Source organism: Notothenia rossii (assembly GCF_949606895.1).
Source record: "Notothenia rossii genome assembly, chromosome: 3".
Taxonomy (NCBI): domain Eukaryota; kingdom Metazoa; phylum Chordata; class Actinopteri; order Perciformes; family Nototheniidae; genus Notothenia; species Notothenia rossii.
This window is the reverse complement of record NC_136901.1, coordinates 20,242,235-20,261,922: the sequence shown is the minus strand read 5'-3', so window position 1 is coordinate 20,261,922 and position 19,688 is coordinate 20,242,235. Positions and strand designations below refer to the sequence as shown.

The 19,688-nt window shown below is 41.6% G+C and overlaps 1 protein-coding gene across 3 annotated transcripts in view; it reads right to left on the bottom strand.

The window, feature by feature from the left end:
- Positions 1-1,877: 1,877 nt before the first annotated feature.
- Positions 1,878-19,688, bottom strand: part of rap1gds1 (RAP1, GTP-GDP dissociation stimulator 1) — a 31,476-nt gene continuing 13,665 nt past the window's right edge. For all 3 annotated transcript variants that reach the window (XM_079669648.1, XM_079669649.1, XM_079669650.1), the window contains 10 exons: positions 17,187-17,315; positions 16,497-16,622; positions 14,174-14,317; positions 10,662-10,793; positions 10,298-10,432; positions 7,477-7,602; positions 6,884-7,023; positions 4,505-4,631; positions 3,824-3,952; positions 1,878-3,699 (listed from right to left, as the gene is read on the bottom strand). In XM_079669648.1, coding sequence (XP_079525774.1) covers positions 3,572-3,699; positions 3,824-3,952; positions 4,505-4,631; positions 6,884-7,023; positions 7,477-7,602; positions 10,298-10,432; positions 10,662-10,793; positions 14,174-14,317; positions 16,497-16,622; positions 17,187-17,315 — 1,316 coding nt within the window. In that variant the 3' untranslated portion in view covers positions 1,878-3,571. The remainder of the gene's footprint in view (positions 3,700-3,823; positions 3,953-4,504; positions 4,632-6,883; positions 7,024-7,476; positions 7,603-10,297; positions 10,433-10,661; positions 10,794-14,173; positions 14,318-16,496; positions 16,623-17,186; positions 17,316-19,688) is intronic.

The following is a 19,688-nucleotide window of genomic DNA, read 5'->3' as shown; positions in this document are numbered from 1 at the left end:
GGCCCCTTGCTTTGGATCATTTTCAACAACCGGGCCCCATTCCAAACTAATTGAATAGCCCTACTGTACATCAATGACATCTGTAAAATATCAAATATACTGAGGCTAGTTTTATTTGCTGACGATACAAATATATTCTGTTCTGGGGAGAGTTTAGAACAGCTAGTGGAGAACATAGAAAATGAAATGTACAAATTAAAAACATGTTTGACAAAAATAAACTATAATTAAACTTGAGTAAAACAAAATGAATGTTGTTCGGTAAACATAGAACAAAAATACAAATGCAAATAAAAATAGATGGGGTTGAAATTGAAAGAGTCCATGAAGTTAAATGTCTTGGGGTGATCATAGATGACAAAATAAATTGGGAATTACACATAAACATGTACAATCAAAGTTGCCAAGAAGCATTTCCATACTAAACAAAGTAAAAACAAGTCCTGGATCAGAAATCACTTCTCATTCTCTTCTGTTCACTAGTCTTACCATATCTGAATTAGTGTGCTGAGATCTGGGGCAATAACTACAAAAGTTCAATACATGCAGTATCTATTCTACAAAAAGAAGCCATACGAATCATTCACAATGCCAAATACCTTGATCACACTAACGCATTATTCCTGCAGTCAAAATTGTTAAAATGTACAGACCTGGTAGAATTCCAAACGGCACAAATCATGTTTAAGGCAAATAACTTTTTACCAGGAAACATCCAAAAAGTATTCACTCAACGAGTGGGGGGATATAGTTCAAGGAGACCATTTCAATTCGAAATTCATAGGGTCCGTACAACCAGAATAACTTTTTGTATCTCAGCCTCTGGAGTGAGACTATGGAACAGTGAATGTGGAGCTAAAGCCATGTCCAGACAATAACCAGTCCAAGAGGAAATACAGAGGAATTATTTTCTCGAGGTACAGGGATGGGGAGGGTGTTTGACTATATGTATCTATATCTATGTCTATGTCTATGTCTATGTATATGTATATGTGTGTATATATATATATATATATATATATATATGTGTGTGTGTGTGTGTGTGTGTGTGTGTGTGTGTGTGTGTGTGTGTGTGTGTGTGTGTGTCAATCAACAAGATTATTAATAATAATAATTAGTCATTATTATTTATAGATTATAAATAAATAATTTAGGGGCAAGGGGGTGAGATTAAATAAATTATACTTATTCTCACTCCTTTTCGAACACTAGATGTGGGACTGTTTATGTTGCTAATGCTGTTGTTGTAAATGTCCCTTTGTTTTGTTTTCTCTTACATTACTATGCCCCGCAACATTTTTTGTTTTGTAAATTATTTATTTGACTTCTTCAAAATAAATGTATCTATCAATCAATCAAATTGGTCCTGGATCTTCCCCCTGGTCTCCTCCCAGCTGGACGTGCCGAACAGGAGGCATGCTCCATCATCCCCTCACTGAGAACAAGACCCGACTCCTAGATTTGGGGTAAGGACTCATTCCCTACTCCACGTGCAAATTCTATTGGTTTCCTGCACAGCAGTGATTTTTAATGTCAGCCTGCAACGTAGAGACGGGCTAATTCAAACTCAGTAGGTAGCACAATAATGACAGTGTTAATCTAAGACAGTTAAGTGATGCACGGTAGAGGTTGAAAAGCCATGGATAAATATTTGAAAAGTAAAAATGCAGACTGGCTTTTGGACAAAATTAATCCAGATCAAGACTAGTATGAGAGGCGGTCAAAGGAAAGAAAAAACGGCTCAAAAAGGTTAAAAAAACAAATCTGTAGGGAAACAATGGCCTCAGATTTAGAGGTGCTGATCCAGCTCACATTCCCTCTAAACGTAGCACACAGAAGAACACGGAGCACATTTTAGAGTTGTACCAGAATGAAGACACCAGCCATCATCTTTTATTATCTGCTGAGTTACAATCCTCCAAATGTACAACTCATGACATTTACAACAAACACTTACGTTTATAGTATTTTACGCAGTTACTATGGATACATCTCCACAGGCATGTGTCTTTAGAAGAGCACAAATCTGATAAATAACCATTCATACCTTCTTTTTTTTTTTTTTTTAAACAAGAAGAAAATAAGCATTGTCCCAGACCAGTAAACATGGTGGCTGATGGAGCGTCGTAACGTGTTGGACATGCTGACGTGTGCATGTTAACAGAATTCCCTTTGACTAGAACACCCAGCTGTCCAACATAAAGCGTTGTATGCTGCTGTCTGCACTCAGTATCTGCTCTCACAGGACCCCAGACTTTGCTCCACGACACTCTCAAACTGTACACATGTAGGAACAGTTGTCGCTTCTTGTCACACTTTAAAATGTCCTGCAGTCCAAAACACACTTGTGATATTCTTTGCCTACTTTTACTTTAGGTTTTCATGTTCTTGGCTGCACTTCATTGCTAACGCCACGATCTCATGCCCATTAAAAAAAACTACCTTTTGATTGGTATTTTCCTTAGTTTGACCATAGTGCTACAAGGAACACTTATCTGTAGAAATCTGGGTGCGCAAGATGTTAAACTTATCAGCAAACTGCCATGATTTGATTAGATTGATGTTGTTCTGAGCAACCTGCAGTATAAGACTACCAGCATATTATTATTTTCATTTATCAATTCCCTATTTTGGTCTTCAACTCGGCCGCTCTCAGCTTAACTGGGCTAACAAAAGTAGACTTTTCTCAACTATTTGCTTCACATGGTCCTCAGCGATGGGATTGAGCCTCTAGCTGTTGTATGTTTGCACAACAGTGGAATAAAAAATCTGATCAAATCTCTAGGTCTTACAGAACAAGTGCAAAAATCAAAAAGGAGTGTACAAGACTGGAGGTGGGAGTGGGGGGGCAGGCGGTGTTCTGCAGGCGGTGGAGAGGTCGAATGAACACTGTCACACCTTCAATAGGACTAAAACATGCACAGTTTCTAGTCAATTTATACTCGAGCTACATGGGACACGACTGGGCACATCATGGTTGGCTGCTTTTCTTAAAAATAAAATAAAAATCACAACAGGAAGGTTTTTTTTGTTCTTTTGTGCACATTTTTCACTGGTGGGTTACCTGCGGATGGTCTCACAGCTATGGTCGTAAAGAGTGTAGTCTCTTATCTATTGCGTTGGCTGTTTATGGCGCCTTGGTACATGATGGGCCCAGGGTTAGACTGATGATCAGTACACAAAGATAGAAAATAAACCAGTAATGAAAGGTGATCAGTGTTGGTTTGTAAACCTGCATTAAGGACGTGCTAACCAACCACAATAAATGATTATGGCTTTCAGAGTGTTGGTGTCCCACAGTAGTCTAAAAACAGTTTCAGAGGCATTTCCACTCTTACAACGATTAAATTCTTATTTAAAATAAAGATTTTATGATTAAGTATTGGCAATCCGGATAGACACCAGTCTAACCCTAGTGGAGGGGGAAGGGAATGACTGTGATTGGCTGGCAGTTAACGAGACATGGTACCTTGGCAAATGAGGATGGGCAGGGGGGGAGCAGTCATGGGGAGTCATTGGGTGATCAGGTGGTCAGGCAGGCATTGGGGGGGTGTCGGGGGGGGACAGTCCTTTAGCTCTGGGCTGTTAGCCGCTGCTCTGTGAGTGACGCCTGGTGGGACACCGTCTTGTTCTCGTGGGCCCGCAGCCGGGACACCACGTCGATGAACGCCAGGCTCTGGACCTCTTTGTGGAGAGGCTCTGAAACAGAGAGGGGGGGGGGGGAATATTAGGAATAAGAATCTTGTAAATAACGTCTTAATATCCAACTAAGTAAGACTGATTTGAAAGGTAGAGATGTTCCACAGTGCGCTCTGAGTCCCACCTGATCCCATGGCGGAACAGATGAGGATCATGGAGTTGTATTTGATCTCCGGGGCACTCCTCTCGTCTGACAGCAGCTTGTGGAGCACCGACACCAGGCTGGAGACCACAAAGTCCTTCTCAGCTGCGACTGGAACACACACCGAGTCCAGATGTTAGGACCACACCATGAGGACAGTTTCTACAGTGTGTACTGAAGAGACTTACTTTGAGGAGATCTTAAATGTGTTCTGCTTTTGTTCTCAGAAGTCACAGGACTCTTAGTCTAATGTTTTCATAAGGAAAAGGCAGATAATAAAGAATAAAAAGGAACTCTTTTCCCATCATAAATGGTTTCTCTCACTTTTTTTCTTTAAGGTGGATCATATATCTGGTAACATTATTTTTGTTGTGCGTTCAGCGTATTCAATTATGTATACAAAAATAAAAATATAAGAGATTCTACTAATGCTGTATCAGGTGATGGAAATGTCCCTGCCTTCGAGGTAGCAGTGAGAGAATCATTAAGAGTTCATGAAAATGATCACAGGCAGTTACAAAGTCTTTGAATTTAAAGATGTTCCTATTAAATAAAAAGCATTAAAATAATCCTGACGTAGAATGCAAAGTTTCTTTAGTGCAAAACTAAAACCATAATAAACAAGAGGTGATTACAGATGTGAGATGTATTTCTTCTTCTCACCCAAATCCAGTGCTGCTATGAGCCCCAAAGCCACCAGTGCTTCATTCTGCATAATCATATGCTCACTAGTTGCCATGGTGACTAAATGCTTGACTCCTCCTCCCTGGATGACAGTTTTAACAACTTCCTGCAAAAGAAGAACAAAAATCACAATAATGAATCAATGCTTAGATGGACCTACAGAATGAATAACTATTGAGGTATTACAACTATTTTAAAGATTAAATTAGATTTGAATTCACATCTTTTGAATTATTTTCTTAACTCAAGACTAGAGGATTTTAAAGTATGGACTCCTTCAGACCTGCGCTTTGTCACCAATCCTGTTTGTAATATACATGGATCGGATTTCGAGGCGTAGTCGTGGGGGAGGGGGTCTGCAGTTCGGTGGACTAAGGATTGCACCACTGCTTTTTGCAGACGATGTGGTTCTGATGGCTTCATCGGTCTGCGACCTTCAGCACTCACTGGATCGGTTCGCAACCGAGTGTGAAGCGGCTGGGATGAGGATCAGCACCTCCAAATCTGAGGCCATGGTTCTCAGCAGGAAACCGATGGACTGTCCACTCCAAGTAGGGAATGAGTCCTTACCCCAAGTGAAGGAGTTCAAGTATCTCGGGGTCTTGTTCTCGAGTGAGGGAACAATGGAGCGTGAGATGGGTCGGAGAATTGGAGCAGCGGGAGCGGTACTGCAGTCTCTTTACCGCACCGTTGTGACGAAAAGGGAGCTGAGCCAGAAGGCAAAGCTCTCCGTCTACCGCGCCATTTTCGTTCCTACCCTCACCTATGGTCATGAAGGATGGGTCATGACCGAAAGAACGAGATCGCGGGTACAAGCGGCCGAGATGGGTTTTCTCCGCAGGGTGGCTGGTGTCTCCCTTAGGGATAAGGTGAGAAGTTCGGTCATCCGGGAGGGACTCGGAGTTGAACCGCTCCTCCTTCGCGTCGAAAGGAGCCAGTTGAGGTGGTTCGGGCACCTAGTTAGGATGCCACCTGGGCGCCTCCCTAGGGAGGTGTTCCAGGCACGTCCAGCTGGGAAGAGACCAAGGGGTAGACCTAGAACCAGATGGAGGGATTATATCTCTTCTCTGGCCTGGGAGCGCCTTGGGATCCCCCAGTCAGAGCTGGTTGATGTGGCCAGGGAAAAGAAAGTTTGGGGCTCTCTGCTGGAACTGCTACCTCCGCGACCCGACCACGGATAAGCGGGAGAAGATGGATGGATGGATGGATGGACTCCTTCAGACAAACTGAGACAAAGACACCTCCAAAACAATCCAAGGGAATATTTCATTGTTAATAATTTGGCCTTTTTAGAAAAAGAAATCACACTGCAAATATCTATATGTCTGGGAGAAAGAGGCTGTCAGTGCTACGGGAATACTCAAACTTTCAGAAGATGGTTGATAATGCAAGATAAACATATATTTTGGGGGGATTTTGTCACTCCTTTTCTTCTGTATCTTACTTTGAATATGGGGGATTATCATGGTATTAGAGTTTCCTAATGTGGGGGATTTGGGGAATGTAAACAGGAAGTATAATGTTGAAGTAAGTAGGGTTATCTTGATAATGAAGATGAATTATGATATGTATAAAACATGAGGGCTTTCAGACAAGCTAGAGAGCTATAAGGGGTAAAGAGGACAAGTTCTGCTCATTTTCAGGTACAATTTACGTCATTTAACTTCATTTATGCGACCACTTGGACAGTCTCCATGCTTTAATGTTCAAAAAGCGCTTTATTTTTCTCATACTCTTTTCACCCTCTGTCTGAAACCAGAGCCAAGTCTGCTCTGATTGGTTAGCTGGCCGGTTCTGTTTTGATTGGTCAATCGCTTACAGATGTCCTGCCCCTTAGCCTATCACATACAATGTGTTGGAGCAGTAGCTAAGTGTTACTTAGTGATGTCACTGTGTTCCTAAAGTAAAGTCCGATTGAGGAGTTTCAGGCAGGGGGGGGGCCCTGCCTGAAACTCCATCGAGAGTGTGTGGGAGAGAAACTCCCTCTGGAGGGAACACAGGGATTTTAGCCTCTGCAGACCATTTACATGCACAGAAAGCTATAGAACAGACTACAGGAGAGGGAGAACCCAAAAAGCAGGTTATGGCCTCATTAATTATATTTTACTCATAATGGAAACTCACTATGAATCCAAAAATATGTGTCACACAAATGTTAAAGCTAATTGTGGCAGGCCTAAAGGTTTTCAAAGCAGCTGCAACTTCCTGTTCTCTTAAGAGCGCCTTCCACCTCAGGTCCTTCCCTCCACCCCCCACCCCCCCACCCCCCCCAGGGAGAGTGTGAGCCTCTCCTCTAACTCAGCGACACGCAGCACTTGCATAATGAACGGTTCTTCAGACGTCAGGACTGTGTCTGACCTTGGACTTGCTGTGCCTGATGAGGGCCGACAGCAGCCTGTTGGACTCCCCCATAACCCCCGCGTGGTCTTTGGCTTCACACCACTCCACCAGCCGCTCCACCAGCTTCCCATTGGTTCCCAGCTGGTCTGCGGCTTCAGCTGGAACAGCACAAACACCACAAAGACCAGGAAATAATTATTATCAGTCATTTGCATAAATATACCCATCCATTTTTCATTTGGTTAAGCGGCATTTTTTATTTCACTTTTGATTATGTTCTTTATATGAAACCATCTGTCCACTGTCAGACTTGAGCAGGAGTTACTATATCTGTGTGTCTTCATGACAGAGAAATGAGATGGCTTAGAATCTCTCATTAACCCACCAAAGCTTAAATAACGCTGAGGGAAAGAGACTAAGGATTTACTTGGAATATTTATCACATTTGCTTTCACACAGACTTCAAACGTAATCAGCTGCTTTATGTAACATGACGACTGACCATGTTTTCAAAATATATAGAATTCAGACTTTAAGACTTCAGTGGACATATTCGCCGTGAACAATTCAATGGATTTGGTTCCAAGATAAAGACCTGATAAAAGCCCTACCTTGTGTGTCGATGAGCATGCGTAACGTCCCCAGGAGTTTGAACTGGACTGGAGGCATCTCTGATTGCAGAAACTTCAACACCACGTCTGCAACTCCAGCTGACAGCATCTTGGATTTGTTCACCACTGGAGAGAAGAAACAAGTCACATTAAACACAGAGGCAACAGAGCAGAGACTTTCCTTATAATGTCCACGTTTAAGAACTCTATTGGCATTATGCAAGCTTAACTAAAGTGTTATGATGTATTCTTTGATTTTCAGAGCATGGCCAAAGTTGTTATGTAGCCTTTCGGAGCCAACTGCCAACATGCTGCTCCGATATTAAAAGCGTTGCAGAATAGGATAGAGCACCTTAGTCTACACAGTGATGTATACACTTAGGATATTTATGCACATGAGTTCTCCTTACATTTATACAAAGAGTATTATAATAGGCTGATAGTTATGCCAAACTAGGCTTTTTATTATCAGGGTTTCCCACACATAGACTATACTTGGGCCAAGTATATTTCGCGTCCCATTTAGTTTTTTTTTTTTTTTTTTTTTTTTCGTCTGCGACCATGACGCCATCTGCGTCATGATTAACTTGTGGACAATGATCCCCTCGCTCTACGCCTACCCAGTCCCGGACTGGCCATCGGGAGTCCCGATGGCCTGGCCTGTTAAGTGACCTGCCTCACACAGGATGACTGGCTGTCTACATGATGTGGCCTGCCGACATGGCCACTGTCATGCAGATCATAAATCAAAGCCCTTGATTGGTCTCTGTGTGTCATTCAAGCTCGGGATAACCTCAGCTCAGGTGAGGTAAAGGACTCTCTGAGTGTTTAGATCAGGGGTGGGGAACCTCCGGCCTCCGGGCCGTATACGGCCCGCGAGACCATTTGGTACGGCCCTCGGGGTAATTTATAAACACGCAAAAAAGAAAAAAATTCAAGAAATCTAGACCGCAAAATAATTAAACAAGCTTGTTTTTCCTGGCCAAGGTCAGGGTCCTTGAACACAACACGAGCCTAACGTGTCATCACGTGGTATATGTCTCGTCTGACTGGAGTGTAGTTCTAACGGAGAGCACCAGAACGCGGCTCCGGGCCGGGACTTCACAAATTGCAATACCCATAAGGAGCCGTACACATGCCGCAGTTTTTGCGTGGCTGTGCCTTTAGTTGTAATCCCAGTGGCGATCTGTTCATCTGTCATACTGATCATACAGTCAATAACGTTGTTGTTATTAGCTTCTGGTTAGCTAGCTATGCTAACGAATATAAGAAGCTTTTTCTCCAACCAGTGAGGTAAAGGCACATCTTTATATGATCATTATAGTTATAGAAAAATAGGAGAATAAAGTAAACAGTTATACAATACTAATATGACAGTAAAAAGTTGTTATTAATAAACAAGAATACAGTTTAAAAGGGAATTGATTTGTAAAATATCCATAAAGAAACAAATCTGCTTACAGTTGTGTTTCATATGGGTGTTGAGAGATGTATCCATAGATCTCTTCATGTTGCTCTCAAAGTGCACCAGATTGATGCTTTTAACTTCAACATTTAAAAAAGATCTTCATGGTGGTGCATGCCCCCAAACCCCCCTAGATGAGGTTAGATCCGCCCCCCCCCCCCCACCCCACTTAAATCCTGTCCACATGGATATGAAACTAAATACATTTGCACACATCTTGTGTCCATATCTTTCTGTTTTGGTGGTCATGCCACGGTGCATGAATGCGCGGGTCATGGTCAAATATCTGGATGAAGAGGTTGCTTTTTCTTGGCACTGCATGAAAGAAACGCGAAATGAATGGGCTGTGATTTGAGTTTTTTAAGCAGACGTTGAGTTCAATAATTTGTACGGCCCTCGAAGGATGTTGTAAAAATTGAAATGGCCCTTGAGAGGAAAAAGGTTCCCCACCCCTGGTTTAGATAGTTAACTTAGTCTAAGTTCTCAGTGGGTCTCAAAAGGTTTGGTCACCGTTTATGTAAACACATATTTCCATTTGAGGGTGTCAGTGTTTTTTCATATTGGATATGTTATTGGTTATGGCCCTGATTTTATGATTATTGAAATGTATACAGTTCTGTTTCATATAGGTGTTCCCATAGATCTAGTCTCTTTATTTTCCCCTCAAAGTACACCAGATTGATGCATTTAACTCCAACATTTAAAAATAAAATCTTACCGGGGGAGCATGCCCCCGGACCCCCCTAGAGAATTTGAGGTCCACCCCGACTTAAAATCACATTGCTATGTTCCTAAATACATGTACCATTTACATTTTTTTTCCCATATGTTTATTTGTGGGTAGCAGATTTAAACTATAGGGCTATCACTATGGGCCCTGCCTGTACCTGTTCGCTCTGCCATCATGTGAAGGGTCTGCTAACAAGCGACCAACAGAAAGATTCATGTTAATATTGTTGCACGTCACCTCAACCCCCCCCCCCCCCCCCCGCTACCACCACCCCCCCCAAGTATATTTCAAATCAGTGGGAAACACTGATTATGATTTACTTTAAGAAACCAATCAATTTGATGTAAAACAAACATTCAGCACCCCCATATAGCCCAAATGGAATGATCCTTCTTTTTCATAACCATATTTTACCATCACTACGACAACTAGAATAAAGTGGATCTTGATAACGTAGATCCTGCTGTGTGTGTTGGTGTGTTGGTGTGTGTTGGTGTGTGTGTGTGTGTGTGTGTGTGTGTGTGTGTGTGTGTGTGTGTGTGTGTGTGTGTGTGTGTGTGTGTGTGTGTGTGTGTGTGTGTGTGTGTGTGTGTGTGTGTGTGTGTGTGTGTGTGTGTGTATCTCACCAGGTATGGCCAGGTTCCGCAGGGCGCTCAGAGCTGCGTGCTGCACGGTGACGTTGCCTTCATCAACGTGCCGGTCCAACAGCTCCAGAAGCTTCTGCACGATCCCGGTGTCCACCATGTGGATACAGTTCCCGTCTGAATACAACAAAAGCACATATACTGATGGTGTGTCGCATAATGACCAGTCCTTTGCAAAATCTAGTCATACAAGACCATGGCAGTATAATATTTTGTCCAGCCCTGATTCAACACTGTCTATGATAACATCTGCATCAATGCTGTTATATTGCTGCTGAATGCCACTTTCCTAACAGACATGTTCAACACTTTACTCTGGGACTTCTTGCCACAAAATTAAACTTACCGTTGCGAGCAAAGTTAGCGATGGCCAGAGCCCCCGCTAGCTGCAGCTGGTGGTTATGGGATGGGATCCAGGACAGAACCCTCTGGAAGACGCTGCCCTTCCCCCCCTCAAACAGCTTCTGCATGGACTCATCTACACAACGGGAGGGGGAGGGGTTACTGTACAGGGTAGAGATGGCAAATCCGGATCCTTTTATGGACTTGGAGTCTTATGAGTCATTCATTGAAGAAATCCGGATCATACGAGTCATTTGAGTCATATGAGTCAGCATCACCAAGACAGTAGAAATCCTACCGGTGAAACCGAAAAGTTGTTGCATTTCACGAGCATATTAAACTGACGTTATATTAACCTCCGCTACACAGTGCCTTTTGTTTTAATAAAAAATGTTGATCACAAAAAAAAAGGGTTATTTTGTGATTTGGCGAATCTGAGTCTGCTGTTGACTCGTTCATGACGACGAGTCTGCTGGATCTCTGGATCCGCTGCTATACGGTTACGGCTCTGAGTCCGCACGAGTCTGCTATGTTTTGCACAGTGAGTCAGGATTTGCGAATCTCTGAGTCTGCAGTTGACTCGGCTCCCGGCTCCCGCGGCTCTGAATCCCCACGAGTCTGCAGGAAGTTTCACTGATCCGCGTCCCCTCCCCTGAGCCAAACGATAACTTCTGGAAGCTATCCTATTTGCTAAAGGGTAGGCAGATGGACTGGGGTACGTTGTAATGTTATTTTACATGTTATAAAGAGAGTAGCGACCAGCGAGTGACGCAATTTATAGTTTTAATTTGTACATTACACACCAGGTGTAGGACTCAAAGGACTCGGGTTAATGGAGAGGGGAGACTCGTCACGACCAGCTCATTTCTAGAATCCGGGTTAATGATCCGGATGAATCAGGACTCGCCCATCTCTAGTACAGGGCTGGTCAACGTCACTGACAGCAGATCATTAGGACAGGAGGAAAACGTCCCCGATTACTTTGGGATAAAGGAAGTCATTTCCACTGGGAAGGGGGGGAATATATCCCCTTCATTTCTCAGGATCCTACACAGTCTTGGTCCTACTTTTACACAGCGATGTTAGTCGTGGACTTAAGGAAAAACTGAGGCACTTTATTTGAGTATCTTCACATGATGCTATATTATAATTTTAGTTCACTATATTTAAAAAATATATATATTTAGTTACTAGTTACTTTGCATGTAGGTTATTAAAAATTATAAAATCACCACGAATTATAATATATTATCATAGGTTAAGCTATCCAGTAGTGTAAAAAGTAATTCAAATCATCCCCACCTTTAACAATATAATTTGTCAAAATGTCTGGGGCTTAACATTTCTATTTTGCATCACAAGTGCTTTTGAAATACTTTTTTACTTTACTACAATTTTAAATGCAAGACTTTTACTTGTAACTGAACATTCTTACACTGTAGTATTGCTACTTTTACTAGATCTGAGTACTTTTTCCACCTCTGCTTTTATATCATGGTAACGGTATGCATCACAGTACAGTTAGTTATATAAATCAAATTAATAAATTGTTTAAAACATCCATATTGTACTTTTTCTTCTTTAATTTGCATCACACAGGATAAAAGAAACTCAAAAACAGTATAACTACAATTATTTTTAAATGGAGGCTTTAAGGTTTCTGCAACATCAAAGCTACATTTCTACCATTACACGGTTTCTACTTTCATTTGACGCAGTTTGGGGGTGATTATGTTACTCCTAAATGTGTGTGGACATTGTCCCCTGGCTGTCCTGCACCATAATCCCCATAAGAAGAGAGCAGTCAATACAAATGTTGATACACTCATTGGATTTGCTAATTGAGTCAACTGAGTCAATAATCAGTGTGCTCAGAGTTACAAGCTCCTGAGCAGCAGAGAGGGGGTGTTTCTCAATCTCGAGTAAAGCTGCTCCAGAGCCACTATTTCAAGCATACTACGTCATCGAGTGCCGCCGAAGGACTGTTCCAATGTCCAGCATACTTCGAATTCTACGAGCCTGGCGTACTTCGTAGCGAGAAATTTAGAGGCTGCACATGTGTAGACTCCGCAGTCTTAAAATCTCCACAATGCTTTGCGCACGGACCAATTTCCCCAAATCTGTGGCGGAAAATGTGAGGCGGGGCCTCTCATATGACGCACACCTGCACACTTGCTCGCCTGTTCCACTCTTAGATTTCCGAATGCCAGGAAGTATTCTTGCCTCGCTTCTGAAGTAAGTGACTCGGAAAACATGTGCTACCAAGCAAGCGTACTCGACATTGAGAAACCTTTTGTTGCCCTGTGTTTCGCCTTTCAGTCTGCCTTATCTGTTCCTGGATCTTATGGGAGTGTTTCAGCTCGAGAGGAAAACAGCAGGCAATTCTCTAATCTGACATATTGATCTTCCCAATAGACATTAGTATCCTATAATCTGATCTTGGCTTTAGTTGACGGTCAAAAACATGTAACTGCACACGAATAAAAAGGACAGAAAAAATGTTGTTCACTATCTTACAGTCCATTTATTAAGCACTAGTGGAACATATGGACGAATTATTGCTTAATCACTCATTCAATGTATTAACTGTAGTATAGCACATACAAAAATGCAGACCATGAACACCATCATGTGGAATGATGGAAATAATAAGATTAGAGTCCAGTATTTATATTTATAACACACCATGTTAAGGCTATTCCACGGCAATAAAATATTCACATAAAAGGTTGAATTATTGATACTCTTGGTCGGTGCAGGACAGAATACTGTGTGCATTTATATGTATGGCCACGTATTTGGTTACATTTTGCATTCCATTAATAGAGTTGCTTAATATGGAGGGATAATGGTGACCTTGTAGATTTGGCTGTGCTGCAACACTAATATAAAAGTTGGAAGTAAGTGTGAATTTTAAATGAGTGTTACACAAGGTTCTTTTTATGTTCAGATATGGAGGGAATATGAATATGTTTGCTTTCACTATGCTATGGAACTGCTTATATGATTTACATTTAACATGAACTGTTTCATGACAGAAGGAGAAGCAAGCAGGTTTGAGATATATTTGTGATATTAAAATCATTTACTAGGAATTAAAGAGGGCCTATTCTTCTTTTCGGGTTTTCCCTCTCTGTAGTGTGCGCTATAGGTTTCTGTGCATGTAAATGGTCTGCAAAGGCTTAAATCCCTGTGTTCCCCCCAGAGGGAGTTTCTTATTGGTATACCGGTACTGACCAATCAGCTACCGGTACCAATTTAGTACCGGTTCTCCCATCCCTCATCACATCAGAGCCAGCTAACCAATCAGAGCAGACTGGGCTCTGGTTTCAGACAGAGGGTGAAAATAGGTGCTGCAGCAAAGGCAGTATGAGAACAATAAAGAGATTTTTGAACATTAAAGCATGGAGACATGTCCCAGTAGAGACACTACATGCTAATATGAATCTGAAAATGTGCATAATATATCCTCTTTAAAATGGACCCTATGTGTTGGAAACGCCAATCAATGTTTACCTCCCAGCAGCAGGAGAACCATGAGGTCTGAGGAAGTCTTGAGCTGAGCAACGTCCTCCTCTCTCTCTCCGTCTACAGTCTGAGCCACCACCTCCAGGAGACACTCCACCAGGCCGGCCTCCACCAGCTGCAGCTTTATCACATCTGGCAGGGAAGGATGACACAGTTAAGACTGAAACGCACTGCTGCTGCACTGCAGTAATGCACCATATGATGTGCATCATGTGACGCAGAAAGCACACGATACTCATCAGTGCTCACCATAAAGACCTGAAGTATAATACAGAAATTATGTCTAGTAAGTTAAGCTTTATTTACACACATTTTAGCAAAATCATAAAAGCATATGGAAATGTGAATCAATACCTGTTCCATCTACTAGCATTATGATAATATCAGATAGTTTAGGGCATTGAGATAAACAATTGGTGGAGCGTATTCTTTCATCATGTGCCATTGATCCTTGTGGGAAATATTTTATAACCTTCTTGGGACGATATATAAAACAATCAGCTTAACACCAATATTACAATTTAAAAAAGGGAATATAGGTATGTTATTAAAATCTTTTTATACAGTTAGAGTTTTAAGTATGAGTAAAGAGCTGAAATAATTAATTGAGTCTATTGACTCACTGAAAAATGTATCGGGAACATTCTTTGTCAACAGTCACTGCTTAATAGACTGTTTGCAGGACAACATCATATGCCAGAAGATATACATAGACTAAGAATTGTAATGCAATATCTTTAAAAAACGACTTATTGAAAAATAATCTGAAGATGTAATGATTGCAAGTTAACAGTTCTAAAATAGTATAGAAAAACCCCCATCAAAAGTACTTTGCCGTACTTAGTTCATCAGAACTCTTTAGTTCTGATGAACTAAAGAGCAGATCATGTTCACACCGGAATAAGTCCCTGAGGGAGGATTAGGCAAATGAAGGCGCTGACGTCACTTCTTCTTCTTCTGCTTTGGGTTTACTGGCAGGCCGCAAACAAGTTCACGGCATATACTGCCACCCGAAGCCCCCGGCCGGAAGTCCCCGGAGTTGGGGAAGGCTTCAGTAGAAGCTGCTGGGACTCCCAGCAGCTTCTACTGAAGCCTTCAGAGTAAATCGCCAGAACGCCGACACCTCCTCATCTCCACCGCTCCCATGTTTTCTTTTGTGTTGCCATAAGTTAGTCTCTCTCTGTTGGTGCACTTGGCTAATGCTAATGCTAATAATGCTAATGCCAGCAAATACAATGGCGGCTTCACAAAACTTTCCGAGTTTTATGGGGCCTGGTTTGCATTCCGGCCAGCCAATCAGAAATGGGAACCTTTTTCTCCCATGAAAGTACCTGCTCTCTAGCAGGGACTAAAAAAGGGGTGAAAAGGTTCTCATGAACTAAGTTCTAGTTCCGGATTTTTTTGGTCTGAACGCAACATTTCAAGATCTATCGGAACTATACTGGGAAAAGTACTCCGGTGTGAAAGCGCCTATAGTCTGCTTTTTTACAGTGCGTTTGCAGTTGTTAGGAAATTATTTTGAAATGTTCCTTCTATGTTAGGACAATTTGTGAAAACCTAAGCAATTGAGCACTAAAAAGTCAAGACAACAATCTAGAAATTGTCACTGTTAGATTTCTTTATCTGTATCTGACAGGATGCAGAGCGACGGAATGAAACAGATGGAGAGAGAGCTTTCTCTAGAGTGGAGTTAAGTAGGACGTTGTCCTGGAGACTGACAGTGTGGGAGCACCCAGTGTGCCTGGAATGGTGATAACAACAGCAAGTAAGATGCTCTCTGCCTGCCCCACCCACCCACACGGTGAAGGGAGGGAGACACACACACACACACACACACACACACACACACACACACACACACACACACACACACACACACACACACACACACACACACACACACACACACACACACACACACACACACACACACACACACACACACACACACACACACACACACACACACACACACACACACACACACACACACACACACACACACACACACACACACACACACACACACACACACACACACACACACACACACACACACACACACACACACACACACACACACACACACACACTGCCATGACTGTGCAGATAGCAGCTATCCCGGAAAGCATGACTCACACTGAGGGGATAATTTACTGAGGAGTAGGCGGACATGATTGTAATCTAAACGCTAGAGAGAGCACCGCAGTCTCTCTATTTTATCTCTTAATCTCTTCCCTTCACCGTACAGTGGATACGGCATTCGGTAAGACTTAATAATGAAAAAGAGATCAAAGAAAAATCCCATTACCGTTTTCTGCAAGTGGAGCCAGAACTTCAAAAATCATTTCCTTCTTCTCGTGTTCTGTCTGCTTCTGGAACAGACGCACCAGCTCCTCAGCGATATTGGTGGAGGCAAACTGTTCTTTGCTGGACTCTGAAAACACCAGAGCAGAGTCAGAGAAGGAGAAATCCTTTACGTTCTATGTGTTAGTGCATGTAAATGGTCTGCAAAGGCAAACATCCCTGTGTTCCCTCCAGAGGGAATTTCTCTCCTACAAACTCCCCCCCCCCTGCCTGAAACGCTTCCATGGGACTCCTTCGTTTACTTCTGTAAGATAGTGACATCACTACGTAACACTAACGCTTCTATTGGCTAGCACTCCAACAGAATGTACATGAGGCTAAGGGGCGGGATATCTCTAAGCAGTTGACCAATCACAATAGAGCCAGCCAGCTAACCAATCAGAGCAGACTGGGCTCTGGTTTCAGACAGAGGGTGAAAAAAGGTGCTGCAGCACAGGCAGTATGAGAGAAATAAAGAATTTTTGAACATTAAAGCATGGAGACATGTCACAGTAGAGGCACTAAATACATTCTGAAACCTGAAAATGAGCATAAAAGGGCCTCTTTATAAATGTGTGGATTCTGGCAGTCTTTATAATTAAAAGACATTAATTATACTGGATTAAGCTAAAAACAGATATTCAGGTATACTCACCAAGCTCTGCCAAATTCCCAAAGGCAATTAGACACATTTCTGTCAGGGCTACGTTGTGGGAGTGGATGCCTAGCAGCTTCACCAGAGTGGGAATCACACCCATATTGATCAGCTGAGCTTGTAAGGAATCTGCAAAAAACAAAGATAGGGAAGACAGGCAGTCGATCCATTGTTCTAATCATAATGTTAGATTGCTGAAATGTGATCACCATAATGCTATCTAATTCAATAAATGCTATGAAAAAGAGAAAATAAATCTCTCACAATTCAATGAGCTTGCTAAAAGTCCTTCAGCCTTTACTTAGTTTGTGGCTTATGGTGGCCTACGTTAGCAAAAATAAAAGGTTGTTGCGTAAATGATGCCACTGATTTTGCGGTTCAATCAGAACTTTATTCCCCCTTAAAACGTTGAATCAAATTTTCTAATTGAATGCATGTGCCAACATAATATCTGCATTAAAAAGTCATTCAGCCACACCCTCTACACATCACGGGGAGTGGAGAAGAAGTGGTAGAGCTCAGGAGAAATGTGAAAAAAGGAAAGATAAGTATTAAAATGTATTTCTTAATTAGAAACCAGGGTGAACAAATCAATGGCGGAGAAAGACACAAGTGGGGGGATGACCATAAAAAAACAGGAAGGAACAAGTTGAGTTAAAGTCTCAAGAACAATTCTCAAAAGATCTCATCAGCCCCTTACTTAATTAATGTCAATCAAAACTTATAGTTGCAGGGCAACCTAACCCTTCAGCGGAAGTGGAAGAACAGTATATTTGGAGGCAGGTGGTGAGAAGTCAAAGAAAGTCAAGTTTTTTTTTGTTGATATTCTCTTCTCGTAACTAGCCATTGCAGTACTGAAATTAAGCCAAAACTGCTGCCATTACAGAGTAACCAACGCGCACAAACAACGTTATCTTTAAACTTTAAAAAAAAATCCCACTTAGAACACAATCGCAATCCTTAAAAATATTTATATTTCAATACTAGCACTCCTTCTGTTAATGCATTGCCCTCATTGAAGAACAGTTAAAATATTCCTGCTTGTTGCATGGTTGTCACAAAAATACTTTAAATATGCAGTATGTGAATATAGCGGATGCTGATGATTCAGTGTTTGATTTAGTAAGGGCAAAGTTGTTGTTTCAACATGAGGAAAGTTTTGAGGAGTCAGCTAGAAGCTGGAAGAGGCTGGAAGCTGCTGGAAGCTGCAGAAAGCTGCAGAAAGCTGCAGAAAGCCACAAAACCTCATTCATTCTGTTAGAGCAACCCAACACCAAAGCATCACCCGGACAAATAGAAGCAACCATTGTCCAGTGCCAACAGAAACTTGGCAGGAGATGTGAGTCTGTCAGATCAAATACTTGCTCCTGTATACAAGCCTTGTTGTCACAAAGACAGAAAACTGTAGCATAGTCCAGAAAGAAGATGCATGGATGGAAACAGTACATCCTGTACATTTTAAAGTATGTATAGAGAAAGAATCTGGATAGATTATGAAGATAGAAACATATGGAAGAGAAAGCATACAGAAAGTACACTGTAGGATAAACTGCAACCTTTTTGAGCATGGGAACATAAAAGCTTGATAAAATGATTTCACCCTATGTTTTTCTTAAAAAATGTTGGTTATTTTGTTGAAAATCTGTACAATGCTAAAAAAAAAGATAAGGCCTGCTTAAGACTAGATTGATTCATTTATTTACATTTTACACAAGTTACCCAACAGGTTCCTATGTACTGTATAGACTCCCTACCTGACAGGATAGATCAACTTCTTGTTAAATAAGCCTATTCAGTTATTTATTTATTTTCAGACATTACATCCTGTTGGTGTGGGCAGTACAGACCAGGAGTCAAGATGTAGTTAGCCTAGCTTAGCATAAAGTCTGAAAAGAAGGTTAGCTAGCCTGGCTCTGGTCAAAGTGAATTAAAAAAGATACACCTACCAACAATTTTGAATTGGATAAACATGTAGTTCCTTATTTGTTTATCAGAACACAAGAGAAGAATCTACAGCCATATAGGCTCTGTGAGGTTTTATTGCCGTATATTTGTGCTAAATGCTAATGTCTACATGCTAACATTTTTACAAAAATAACATGTTGATATGTGTAGCAGATTATCATTGTCGCCACCTTAGTTTAGTGTGCTAGCATCCATAGAAATCTACATAGCATCAAAGTATAACTGATGAGAAGGTCATTAGTTTTGTAGGTGTTGGTTCATAAACAAGTATTGGAAAAACTGCATTTTTGACCTGATGATGGCTCTACATCAGAGTTAGACAAAAATGATTACAGTTCATCCTGAACGAGACATGAAGGTGTGAACTGAATTTCATGTCAATCCATCCAAAACGGATAGCTTTATATAGATACACTTCCTTTTAAACCACAAATCCTTACCTTAATAACAGCTATAGGAAAAGTCCTCAGAATAAATGATGTGTGAACCATGAATATCTGTACACTTTTTTTTTGCCAATCATCTTGTAGTCTGCTG